The 13,192-nt window shown below is 25.2% G+C and overlaps 3 protein-coding genes across 3 annotated transcripts in view; 2 read left to right on the top strand and 1 right to left on the bottom strand.

The window, feature by feature from the left end:
* The window catches only part of LOC126554987 (uncharacterized), a 97,140-nt gene that overhangs the window by 34,504 nt on the left and 49,444 nt on the right, over positions 1–13,192 (top strand). The window lies entirely within an intron of this gene.
* LOC114122186 (tRNA (guanine-N(7)-)-methyltransferase) lies at positions 2,986–4,428 on the top strand. Its single transcript, XM_027984776.2, has 6 exons — positions 2,986–3,397; positions 3,477–3,601; positions 3,671–3,855; positions 3,909–4,022; positions 4,079–4,180; positions 4,248–4,428. Exons 1-6 carry the CDS (start codon positions 3,273–3,275, stop codon positions 4,365–4,367), a joined length of 771 nt encoding a protein of 256 aa, XP_027840577.1. The 5' UTR covers positions 2,986–3,272; the 3' UTR covers positions 4,368–4,428.
* Positions 7,995–11,401, bottom strand: LOC114122192 (ubiquitin thioesterase otubain-like). The gene is made up of 6 exons (XM_027984782.2): positions 11,165–11,401; positions 10,672–10,723; positions 9,300–9,352; positions 8,929–9,228; positions 8,668–8,859; positions 7,995–8,247 (listed from the first exon to the last, which is right to left on the bottom strand). Exons 2-6 carry the CDS (start codon positions 10,709–10,711, stop codon positions 8,047–8,049), a joined length of 786 nt encoding a protein of 261 aa, XP_027840583.1. The 5' UTR covers positions 10,712–10,723; positions 11,165–11,401; the 3' UTR covers positions 7,995–8,046.

Here is a 13,192-nt window from a genome sequence, read left to right as displayed (position 1 = left end):
TTACTAAATTATAATATAGCGAAACATTTCTATGTTAGGTTAGAAACATCGAAGGATGTTGATAGGTAACTTCATATAAAAAATGGATTTTGTTGAGTAAATGGTGAACATTTTTACAATTTTTAAAATAAACTCATATTATTGATAAAAATAAAAAGGTTTATAAAATTAATGATTTTTTGTATGAGAGCACCTCTCCTCCAATAAATGTTTGGTATTATTTTATAATAATTAATGGGTTAGTTTATAATTTAAAATTGAAAAATAATAAAAAGATAAATGTTTCACCAAAAATGTACATTAGTATTTTCTAAATATTATAAGTAGGTAGATAGCTGCATTATTTCCAAATACTTATGCTCTGTATTGTATGTTATTTATACACATTTGAACACAATTCACAAATATTTTTATTTTATTTTTTATGAGTGGCCAAGGTTTAAATATTGATCTAACCTAACCCAAGTTGGGTGTTTCCAATATAAAGTATAGATTCTCTTATTTTTTTTTTGTAATTCAAAACAAATGATTGGTAGATACTTGAAATTATTACAAAATGTATGTAAGCTAAAGCTATTATAAAAACTATAGTAAAATGATTATTTTTACATGGCACAACATGATGTATAGCTTGTAAGAACTAAAAATCCTAATCGTTAAAACGTGTTATTATAAGAAATTTAGAAATCACAAAAATAGACAATTTGACGTTCAAATGCCAAACAGAAAAAAGAATTAAACATTGTGTTCCTATAATTATTTATATTTTAAATCTTATCACCTGCCTATTGCATGTTGTATGTATTATATTAACTAATCTCGCAAGACGTTTCCTTTGAAAAATTAAATTCCTGATGTGAATGTACTCCTCCTCAAACTCCGTTGAATGGAAAGCACATACTTTTATGTCAAAAGATACTTTATTATTTACATTTTAGGGTATGTATGCTAGTTTTCAAAATAAAATCCGATCAAGAAATAACATTTTTTATTTTTACTCCTTTTACACTTTTTAACCCTCTTAGGGGATGAATTTTGAAAAAATTCTTTTTTTGAGAATCTCTACAGTCTACATTATAAAACGAAACTACTGATCAAATTTTATACTCATAGCTTTTAGCGGTTTTAGATGAGCGATAATGAATAAGTGAGTCAGGAGTCAGGACCTTTTTTATCTACGTACATATACTAGGTACGTAAAGTCGTAGAAGATAAACTGTTTTCCTGCACTTTGTTACTTGTACAAAATACATCTATGTTAAATTTAGTTGCCTAATGTTTACATTTAATCTGATACATCAAGTGTTGTCTAGATAACTAATATTTTTAGTTATTTTATTTTGAGTATAGTTGATATTTTCCGACTAATTTCTTATAATAATCAATCATTATCGGGGTGACGAGGTAACACAAATTAACAAAAAAATTGTATTTATTATAAATTGAATTATTTGTTGTTGCCCTTGAAAAAAAAATCATAAATGTACCTCCTTTTAGACATCACTCAATAAGAAATCAAAGCCTTTTTAAGTGTAAATTGCTAGTAATAATAATTAAAAATTTTAATTATTAGCTTCTCTATTAAAGATGAAATTGCTAGAAAGAAACCGATACACTATTTTTAAGGAGTTTAGTATAAGCAATTTTCAAACTTCGTATGTACAGTAATCAGTTTTGTTAATCTTATTGTTTAATGTTTATTGACTGTTAATGACATAATAATGTGGTTAAAACCTCTGAAAACTCAAAAAACTGATTTGAATTTATTAATGTTTAATTTAGACCAACCAGGCTACATTTTAACTATTGAACATTTTAAATTTCATAGATTTTGAGAGCAGTTTCCTTTTCATACAATCGAACTTTAAGACACGTACCATATAATTTCATAAGTTGGAATAACCAACTTATTCGATGTCGTTATGACAGTATAACCTTTATATTATGTTGTTTAGAACTTCATCTTCCATTGCGTTTTTAACATACTGTAAGATTTTGAATTGTTTGAAAAGATATGAAAATAACTAAAAGGCTTTTTCAATGTCGGACCTTACCAGCTCAACTTCAGTGAAGTATAAAGGCTGGCTTACAACTCCATAGTGGAACTCGTAGACTCAAATTTGACACTTCAGGCTTTCTCGACTCTTACCACTATAAGGTGGATCCTCTTGAAAAGAAAATCTGCTATACCTAAAGTGAAAACGCAAAATAAAGTATCCTATTGATATCGTACTTAATATTCTATTTAATATAATAGATTACATAATCCCATGTAAAGGGCTGCCGAATAAGAATTATAGGCATAGATGAAACTATTAAATTAATTATAACTCAAGGTTAGATAAAACTGAACAGAAACAAAATATTGTTTATAGTACAAAATGCTATTATCGTTTACATATCTGTGATCTGTCTCTAGGTAAAATTAGTTCAGAAGCTATGAAACCTTTTGAAGTGATGTCTTCGGACGGACAATTTTCCTAGCTTTTCGAATATCTTGGTTAAGTGATTCTCCACTTTCCAGAACACTGTGAAAAAATTAAAAACGATGCATTATTATAGTATAGAAGTACTGAAAATAATCATCTAGATTCGTCTCGAGAGCCAAATACTATGGCCTTTACTCCATAGATCAGAAAGATGATAGTATTTCAGTATTTTAATGCTATAGGCGAATTTCATGATGCTGAATAATTGTGGTTAGGTACCTACTTACTACTTAGGCTGCGTTATAAAATAATTGGCGCCCAACATGTATTTACGGTTTTGGATACTATCTAAAGCCGTGCGTGTATATATATTGTATAACCGAACGATGAGCATATTAAAGTTTAAAGATAATATTATCTATAATAATGTTTCTTATCACAAAAAACAGTCACCAATAATGTAACTTAGGTCATCCACGCGGTGGTTACCCGGGGGCCGGGGCCCGACTTCACGCTATCATACTATCATAGTATCATAACATTCATAACGTAACACGTTGTTATTTAAACTTTTAAAATTTGTTTTTATTCAATTACCGATTTATGTGTTTTTTATTATTTATTGATTAATATTATTTTAGTGTAATATAATAGTTAATAACAATCAAAATAACTTTGTATTCTAGTTAATTTATCAGTTAAGTTATAACATTTTACAAAATAGGTTTTTTTCTTCATGATGTTATTTTATCGTCTACGATTTATCTATACCTATGTTTGAATAAAGTTTACGTTTAAACTACTGTACTATTATTGAATTGGAGAAAACATTTCATAAAGACTATGGAGAAAATAAAACGTCCATTAAATGAAGATGAAACGGAGAAGCAAGAGTTATCTTTGCCTCAAAAAAAATACTACAGGCAAAGAGCACATTCAAATCCCATTGCTGATCACGATTTTGATTAGTAAATATAATTCTGTTTTTCGAATAGAAATATAATCATTACAGTAATATTTATAATTAACAATATTTCTTTGAAACAGCCCCAGTTGCCCAGAGGCTTACGACTGGTCAACACTTTACCCGGATATAACAAATGAAAAATCCAACATTTACAACAAGCGTGTTGAAATGTTAGATATTGGATGTGGTTATGGTGGTCTCTTAGGTAGGTATCTATGGACTTATGTTTGATTAATTGAACCATTTATTCAATTTATATTAAATAATATTTTAGTTACTTTGTCGCCCATGTTTATGGATTCAATGATTCTTGGAATGGAAATAAGAGTAAAAGTATCTCAATATGTCATTGAAAGGATCAAAGCACTTAGAGCCAATCAACCCAATTGCTATGATAATATAGCATGTATAAGAACAAATGCAATAAAATACTTACCAAATTTCTTTAAAAAAGGCCAAGTTAGTTGATAGAATTCATAATTGTAGTGGTACTAAAACAGTTATTTTTTTAGATAAAAAAGATGTTTTTTCTTTATCCAGACCCACATTTCAAAAAATCTAAACATAAGTGGAGAATCATCAATGACACTACATTATCTGAGTACGCTTACGTGTTGGCTGAAGAAGTATGATCTTACCAACAGTTTGCTTGAACTATTTTGTTTACCCTTTTTTTTTTTAGGCACTAGTGTATACAGTTACAGATGTCAAAGATTTGCATGAATGGATGGTTAAGCATTTCTCTGAACATGGTCTATTTAAACGTGTAGAAGATGACGACTTAGTAATTTTATATAGATAAAACTTGTAAGTTGTAACTATATAACTATTTAGCTAAATTTTGTTTTTAGAAAGACGATCCTGTTGTTGATAAACTATACGAGAGTTCAGAAGAAGGAAAAAAGGTGACGAGAAATAACGGAGATAAGTTTTTAGCAGTTTTTATGAGAATTAAGGATCCAGATTTATAGTGTACAATGTCATTTAACAAAAAATAAAATAGAGATTAAATCTATATCTTTGAATCTATAATTTTAGAAGTACAAATTTTTATTTATTTTTTTCTAAATAGACTTATCCTATAATTAACTTGATAGTATTATTTTCTTAGTAATGCTATTAATGTATCATTGTCTTAGAACATACAAATTATAGTAAAAGGTAAATAGTTACTAGTGGGAGTGTATGAACTGTGTAAATACAATGAACCACTTACATTGATCAATCAGTTGTATACTTGCTGTATAGGAAGGCCAAGCCATAGCCTTAAACCCAAGTTAGTTACTGAGATTCCTTTAGTCCTAGAGAAAATACTCTTAAACACGTTTTTTTCATGATTACTGTTGTTTGTGCAAATAATGTTTGAACTAAAAATTATTTTTTATTTTGATTTTTGATAATACAATAGAAAACAGTAAAACTGAATTTATTATAAACAGGGCATGGATTTTATAGCGCTAAAAATTACTAAAATATGCCCTTTAAAATACAATAAATATCAAAAATGAAAATTTTTTTTGTTCACAAATTAAAAAAAAATAATAATAAAAATTTTTTATTACAAACTTTTTTTTAAAAATATTAAGTAATACTACTTGAATTTGTTGATTCATTAAACTACAAAATATAACCGCTTTTTGAGTATGTCAACTATTCAAAATTGTCATATTGTCATGTTTCATAGTTTGATACCATATAACATAAATTAGTTTTATGAAAATACGAAACAAAAGTTATATTAAGATAAAAAATTAACCGAAAATGACACCAAAACTTAAAAAATAGCACTAAAAGCTAAAAATCCTTTGAATATGCAAAAAATAGCAAAATAAAATGTTCATATTTGAAGTCTCTGGTACACAAAACAAAATTATAGCTCACTCTGCTATGTTTATCTGTATCCAATAAAAATTAGCTAATGCTATAATATTCGAGCCCTGATTATGAAGTTAATTCACGTACATTTAACTATTATTATATTATATTATTACTACATTAATAGTTAATTATTCTGCCTTATATTTTTTTAAGTATTATCAATCAATTATTTTATACTACACAGCAAAAGGCAGAATCTCATATTTTTATAAAGTAGCATATAGCATTGGAACAAATATATGCATGCTTTGCTTAGCAAAAGTACAAATGTGTAAAAAGGTCCTCTAGTTTTTTATTTCATTATTTGTTTAAAATTTAAACAATATCTTGATACATTATATATTTTCATTTAAATTATTGCCCTTACAAAAAGATAATTTTAAAGATTGACAAAAATAATTCAGATGTGTTTAATGATCATAATAAATTTATATTAAATATGGAAAATATTGATTTGATTAATCAATAAACACATTAATGAATTGCAATCAATATAACCAATTTATTTAAAAAATCATCACAAACTTATTGTCTTGTAAAATAAAAAATAGGTAAAAAGAAAAACAAATACTTGCCTTATTGATAAATAATAAAAGTAGCTTTAATAGTACCTACTTTTAATCATATGCTTAAACATAAAAAATAATTAAAAATTCATATTTACAGTGAACAATAATTAAATGTAAATTATTGCTTGTACTTTCATATGTTTAGTAATATTGAAACTATAACTTTTAAACTATAAATTTAAATTCTAGGTTATAATGAGATCAAAAAACGAAAGAATATAAATCATAGAATATAATCTAATTTTTACAATAAGGAAGTTCATTAGAAAAAAACCTAATTTTTAAAAACTAAAATTGAATACCATTTTACCACATTTAAAATATATCTAAATAAAGCATTTGCAACTAATATTCTAAAAAATAATTAAGGTCAAAAATATTTATACTAAAAAATAAAATATCAACTAAGTTGAAAATATTTTTTATAATAATTTTTGCAGTAATCAGTAAAGGACTTGACACTTAAAAAAGATGCCCAGAATTATCAAAATATTGAATAATGATTAATACTAAAATAAGTAGATATGATATAATCAGTGCTTGTTTTAGAAATCTCCGATGAAAGAGAATATACTATTTGTCCACATAATCTAAAATAAGGATCATAAGTAATTATTAGCAATATTTTTCAGTATAAATCTTCTGCATTTTATCAAATTTAACCACTGAAAATTACAATATACACCTTCATTTTGGTTGTTATAATATCATTTGCAGAATAATAAGTTTAAAATGTCATTTAAACAAATATAAAGAAATTATTATTCATTTTAATTTTTGAATTAAGTAGATTGTAGTTTCAATAGTCTTAACTCTTTATTCAATATGTTATACAATGTACTTACTATAACAAATAAGTGTATTTAATTTAACTGTCTCAAATATTATTCTAAAACTTTAATATGATATTCATTTAAATATTAAATGAATAAAATAATAATTTCCACGTCTTCTATAAATTATTTGTTTTAATTTTTGATTATTATTAGGGAAATTTGTTGTTCATTTATTAAGGTTTAATCTTCTGATATATAATCAGTATCTCAATAAAGTTAACTTTTTTTTCAAAACTATCAAACAAAATTGAAGAACTGTTATTATTGTGCATCATCAAGAAACATTAGAAACCAAAATTCATGCTTTTAAGACAATATTACAAAATAAAAAAGCGGGTAAGTGGGTACCGCTTTGCTGTACATTAGGTGCCGTGTGGATCACTATTATATATTATAGGAGTGTTAAATTTGAATCCAATGATAGTTATCATTGTATACGAAAAACGATTCTGAACGAAGATGATTTGTCAGCCTAGGATATAATTTCCAGTGGTTGGTGAAAAAGGTGATTTAAGTTCTAATGGCCTGAATACACCAACATTTAAGTTCTTTTATAATTATTGTAAGCTAAACTTATGAAAAATCTTGTATTAAATTTTCAACTCTTAGCTACTTATGCAACATTTTTATTAATTATACATACAAAATAATTTGCAAATATTCATGATTTTTACGAATTTTTGTCAATACTTGATCTTCAAATGCTAATAAAAAAAATTGAGCCTATGTATTCTTATAATTTTTAAATCTCTATAAGAGTAACTTATGAGAAACTTTGCATTAAATTTTCAAGTATTTTTATTAAATTTCAAGTATTTACAGTGATTAGTTTTTGAATTACAACCATTTAAAAAAATCGATTTAGTCGAAAACTGATTTTGTGTAAAAATTTCCATTTTCCGTCACTTTTTTTTTTTTCTCGATTTTTTTGAAAACTGTTGGAAAATGTTTACTTTTGACCTTTATAATACACCAAGGATATTCACTTTTCTATTGGAAACCACCCCCAAAGTTTGAAATTGAAGCATTATTTCGACTAGTTATGCTATACAGTATACAGACACAAAAAAAAACACACATCATTGTAAAATCAATACATTCATCACTTCGTTCAGAATATAAAATTAAAAACATAATTTGTGTACAAATAAATTTATGGTATGAGTGTACAATTAAAAAACTATTAAGATATTTGATTTTTCAATGAGTTGTTGTAAATTAGATATGGAACTATAAATTTTTATGTATATATTATAATATATATTATATATATATATTTTATGCAAATATTTAAATAAAACAACCTTCTATAAAATGATGTTAACTTTGATTGTATTAAATTATTTCATATTTCATCACATTTAACTTTATCTACTATATAATATATCATAATGGCCTGGCCTATAGAGAAGATGAACACAGACTGGAGATCCTTCAGGGAAATCATGAGCAATAGCTTCAGATGATTCACCTCTATCCATGTATCTTACTCGAACTCCAACATTTAACGCTGTACTCAATGCAATAATATGAATATGATCACTTTCTTTGAACATCGGCTCTACTTCCTGAATAAAAAAGTATAATATGGTTAGTTTAAACTATTACTCAGAATAAAGCAGTGCTTGAACCTTGAACTGAAAAACCAAGATAATAGAATACTTATTTTTTAAAAATATTTCAACACACACCATAAAGATGTATTCTCAACAGAACACTAAATATTAGGTATAACTCGTACAGTTCATTTTGGTCATCTGCTAACGTTACAAACTACTATTATAGTTGGTATTGCTTAATATAATAAGATAGAAATCGTAGCGTTCGCCAATGACCAAGATGAACTGAACGAATTATTAGTACTAATTAAAACTTAATTTTTATCATCACTTATCATACATCAAATAAAAATATTTATTTATAAATGTATCTATTTTCTTTTCAAATTCAAGTAAAATAGAAAGTTATAAGTTATAACATAATTTTACCTGGTGACAAAACTCTACAACAGTCCGATCCCCTTCAATAAAATGTTTATAAAACTCAGCATCTTTTTGCAGTTGCCCTGAAGTTATCAAACGAAGATACACCACCACATAGTCTGAGTAACCTTGCATATTGAAAGTATCGTATAATTTCTCATGTTGGCCTTCACCAATCAAATTTACTACTTCCATAAACTAAGATAAAAAAAAAAAAATACTTGAAAATTTGATTTTTAACAAAATAAATAATGAATACAAATTTACTGTATCATGAAAATCCTCCAATGTGAATTGAGTAAAACCACAAGAGATCAATTCATCTTTGCTTTTTAGTGCACGTTCTTTAAAATGCTTATATTCTTCATTATGGTCTAACAAATATTCAAAATATGCAAAAGCAAATGACCTAAAGAAGCAGTTACCATCAGGCCTTGCACGTCTCATGCACTTGTACTTTTTATTTAAATCTTGAATTTTAGTTAGGTACACAGGATCATTTATGTATTCAGTTTGAAGTGATGTTAATTCTTCTTTTTCACCAATTAACAATATAGAATCAGAAATCTATAATCAAAATTGTAAAATGAATACATATTTTATAACAATAATATTATTTAAAATAACAATTTATTAACCTCTTTTTCAATTTCTCGGTGTTGTTGAATTATTAACTCATCCTGTTCCAGACCTAAAAATATATATACAATAATAATATTTTTGTTAAAAATAAACTTTGAAGTATATTAATAAAAATAAATAATTATATTTCAATTAAAATAATATCAAAGCACTCAATTTTTTATAATTGGGTATAAACACAAAATATTAGTTGAAAAGTTCAATCTGGAGAAAGTTAAATTAAGAGGTTCAAACTCAAATTTTTAAATTAGCATAAAAAGTTTGAAAATTATTACCTAACCTAACTAATTAGTAACTATACCTAACCTAACTATTCAATTAACAAAAAAATAATTTTAGATAATTAAAAATGGTAGCTCTGCTGCATGGTCAAGTGGATTATTTTCATAATTGATGTATGTGCCAAATTATTTCAATTATGAACTATTTATAAAGTAATGTAGTAAATTTTCATACCTCAACTATTAAAATTACAAATGTTATACATTTCCAATTGTAAAAAAATTTGAAAAATTCCTATGACTGATAAATATTAACAAAATTTTAACTTCAAATGTTCATAATAAAAAATGAAATTTGTAGTACAATAATTGTTTTGGAAATGAAAATAATATGATATGTAACAGCTATTGGAATTACGTTTTTAAAAATATTAATAAACATTCGGCATAGCGTTTTCAACCATCACATAAAAACATGGATATCTCCTCTACCGCTAAGTCCGCAACTAAGGTACTGTAAAAATCATTATGGGGCCCTACTGCAACTGGTCATTCCATGCCACTACATAACACATATTGTTAATATTTTAATTGCATGTTTTACAGGAAATACCAATTGATTGTATGAAAATACTGATAAATAAAATATTTAGAACAAGTCTATTATTATTCTACTACTTAAAGTTATTACCATTCACCATGCCATCAAGTGTTAATCTGGTGTACTTGAAAGTGAGGGATTTATGTATCAAAACTTTTAAATTATTACAATATTGTTTACAAATTATTTAGACTGCCATACAATTTAATTGCGCCAACCCCTTGGTCTATTGTATAATCATATAAAAAAAATGTAATAATGTATTTTCTTAATTTTTAAATTTCTGTAGAAGAAACTTAAAAGGATGTCATAATCATACCATTACTAACATTTTTGGAGATTATGAAATGAAACTTTATAAGTAAATAATTTGAATTATCTAACAATGAATCCATTCATGAAACTTTAATTTGCATTTAAAGATCATATTTTCATTTTTCATTGTTTTAGTTAATTTCAAGGTATTTTTAATTAAATTCTATCAATAAACATCTCTAACATCTTAGGTATTTCAATAATTCTACAATTTAATAAATTTTGTTTTACCTTCTGGTTTAGTTGCAGTTGTTTCATGGTTACTGTCCATATTATAAAAATCCTACAAAAAATACAATATTCACGTATAAAAAATTTATTAGATACTTGTATTACCTATGTTAAATTTATAATTTAAACATTAACAGTAAGGAAAGAATTGAAATGAAAGGATGACATGTAAATGATATATATAAAAAAATGAAAAGGTTGTGATTAATAATAATCTTAAATGATTTGAAATTAACACAATCAATAAGCAATATTTGAATTTTGAAGTAATACAATACTTTTTATTGTTTAACTATTCATAGCCAAAATTAAATTAAATTAAAAAAAAAAAAATCATAAAATTAGTTTTAAACAAAATCAATAGACTATTATAATATGTTCATATTAAAAACCATTTGTATATTGAATATTATGCTGACCAAAATTTCACATTTGAAAACAATAAACATTATAAATGTATACCTATTTTTAAAATTTAAAATTAATAACTTACTATTATTTAAATTAAATGTATTGAACAATTGCGACAAGCAGTCAGCATATATCAAGAACTAAGCTATGATAATGTTATGTATAATTTGAACTGAAGTTGAGACTAAATAGAAGAATAGTAAATATCTATTAACTCTATTGGCTTAATGCGAAGGTAAGAAGGTTTACTTTTACAAATAAATAATAATTATAAATTAATAGTAAAACCACTAAAAAGTAAAAACTAAAAAGATACATCAGCTTATCATTGTTCCTTTTCCTTTTTCAAGCTATCGTCAAAGATAGCCGCAGTGTTACCAATTTAAACAACTATTGACAAATAAAAAAAAATTGTTATTTTATTATATTGTGTGTAGTAGTAATGGGTTCCCAAATAGCAACATAAAAATTAATTTTAATGTAAAACTTAAAAAATACCACGATTTAGCCATCATGTGATACTCATAGATATATAAAACATAAAAATATATAAACATATTCGTGGTAATACCATCTATAAAAAAAAATAATAGATTATGCATTTCAAGAATTCGAGATAATAATACAGTAGTAGTCCGTGTTTTAAACTAGACATGTTAAGTTTAACAACAACATGTCTGTACAGTAAGTTAACAATAAACAGTTATTTTTTATTATAGGTATAACATATTTTAAGAAAAATTTCCTCAATATTGTAAATTATCTCAATTATTTAATATTAATGGATAAAATAACTACCTATTATTACCACAAAACAGATGATATCCATTTCACCATATTTATTCTGTGGTATTACTGTACAGATTAGTAATTACGATCTGTATAGTACATAATATTATGTAGGCGAATGTTCAATAGATTATTCTTAAAATATACATGATCATAAGTTTTAGGTTTTTTTTTAAACAAATTTTAGAACTACGAGTCTTCTTAAATATATTTTGGCACTAGATTTATATAATGTACTACCTACTCATAATTTTCCATCGTTTAGCTGCATAAAATAATATGCTGGTAGTATAAATGGTATAATGGTATTTTATACACAACATTCATTCTACATTTGTTACTTATTAGTTATTACTTATAACTTTACTATAGTAGTTTAAACTTATTGACATTATTACATGTTGGGAGTATTGGGACTTGGGTTTTAGTGCCATTATACAATATTTGATGTTGCTATTTATATACCTACCTATATGTGCATATGGCTGTATTTATATATTAAATTCCATAGCTTTATTTTATGGATCAAATCTTTCATTGCACAACTGAATATTTCAGAAATCCATAATTTCCTTCAGTCTGTTTGGAATAAATGAATAATTGTTTTATGTTATAGGCCGCGAGTTGCGAGCAATTCATTATAATTTATATTATAAAATTATTGAACTACGTTGAGCACGTTAGTACGTTTTACTAACTCTATAAGTAATAGGTATAAGTAGATATAGGTATATTACATAAATTATAGGCATATAGCCCCTATTTAATATATTATAGTTATTTATCATTTATTTCTATAATGAATGAAGTATTTTTTATTTTATTTTATATGGTTATATATTAGGTATTTAGTCAGCTCATTTGTAGCTCTCTTAAATTACTCAAAACCAGTAAATGAACATAACGATTTACGATAGTAAATATCTATATTTTTTTATTAGTGTTGAATTTTTAAAAAATATTACTTGTTGACTAGTTATATTATATAATATATAATATACCCGTTATCTTAAAAATACCATTTGTTATGTTACCACTAGGACCATTTAAATAATTAATTTTCATAAATTTCATTTCAAATTCTATACTTAGTTTCGTTGGCCATCGTCGTATTATTCTATTAATATGTTAAATGTTTATTTCAAAAAAATACGTAGAATTTACTTAAAAAATGACACAGGAAAAGCTCAAGTATTGGACGTTATGGGAAATGTGTTTTTGTTAATATATTTTTTCAAGTTGGTTATTAAATTTTTTATAAATCATAAATCTCGTATTGAATTACGTATATGCTAGACTGCTAGAATATAAGTAAACCCAA

This window comes from Aphis gossypii, chromosome 1, assembly GCF_020184175.1.
Source record: "Aphis gossypii isolate Hap1 chromosome 1, ASM2018417v2, whole genome shotgun sequence".
Lineage (NCBI taxonomy): Eukaryota > Metazoa > Arthropoda > Insecta > Hemiptera > Aphididae > Aphis > Aphis gossypii.
The sequence above is the reverse complement of the archived record's forward strand: the minus strand, read 5'-3'. Positions and strand labels throughout refer to the sequence as shown.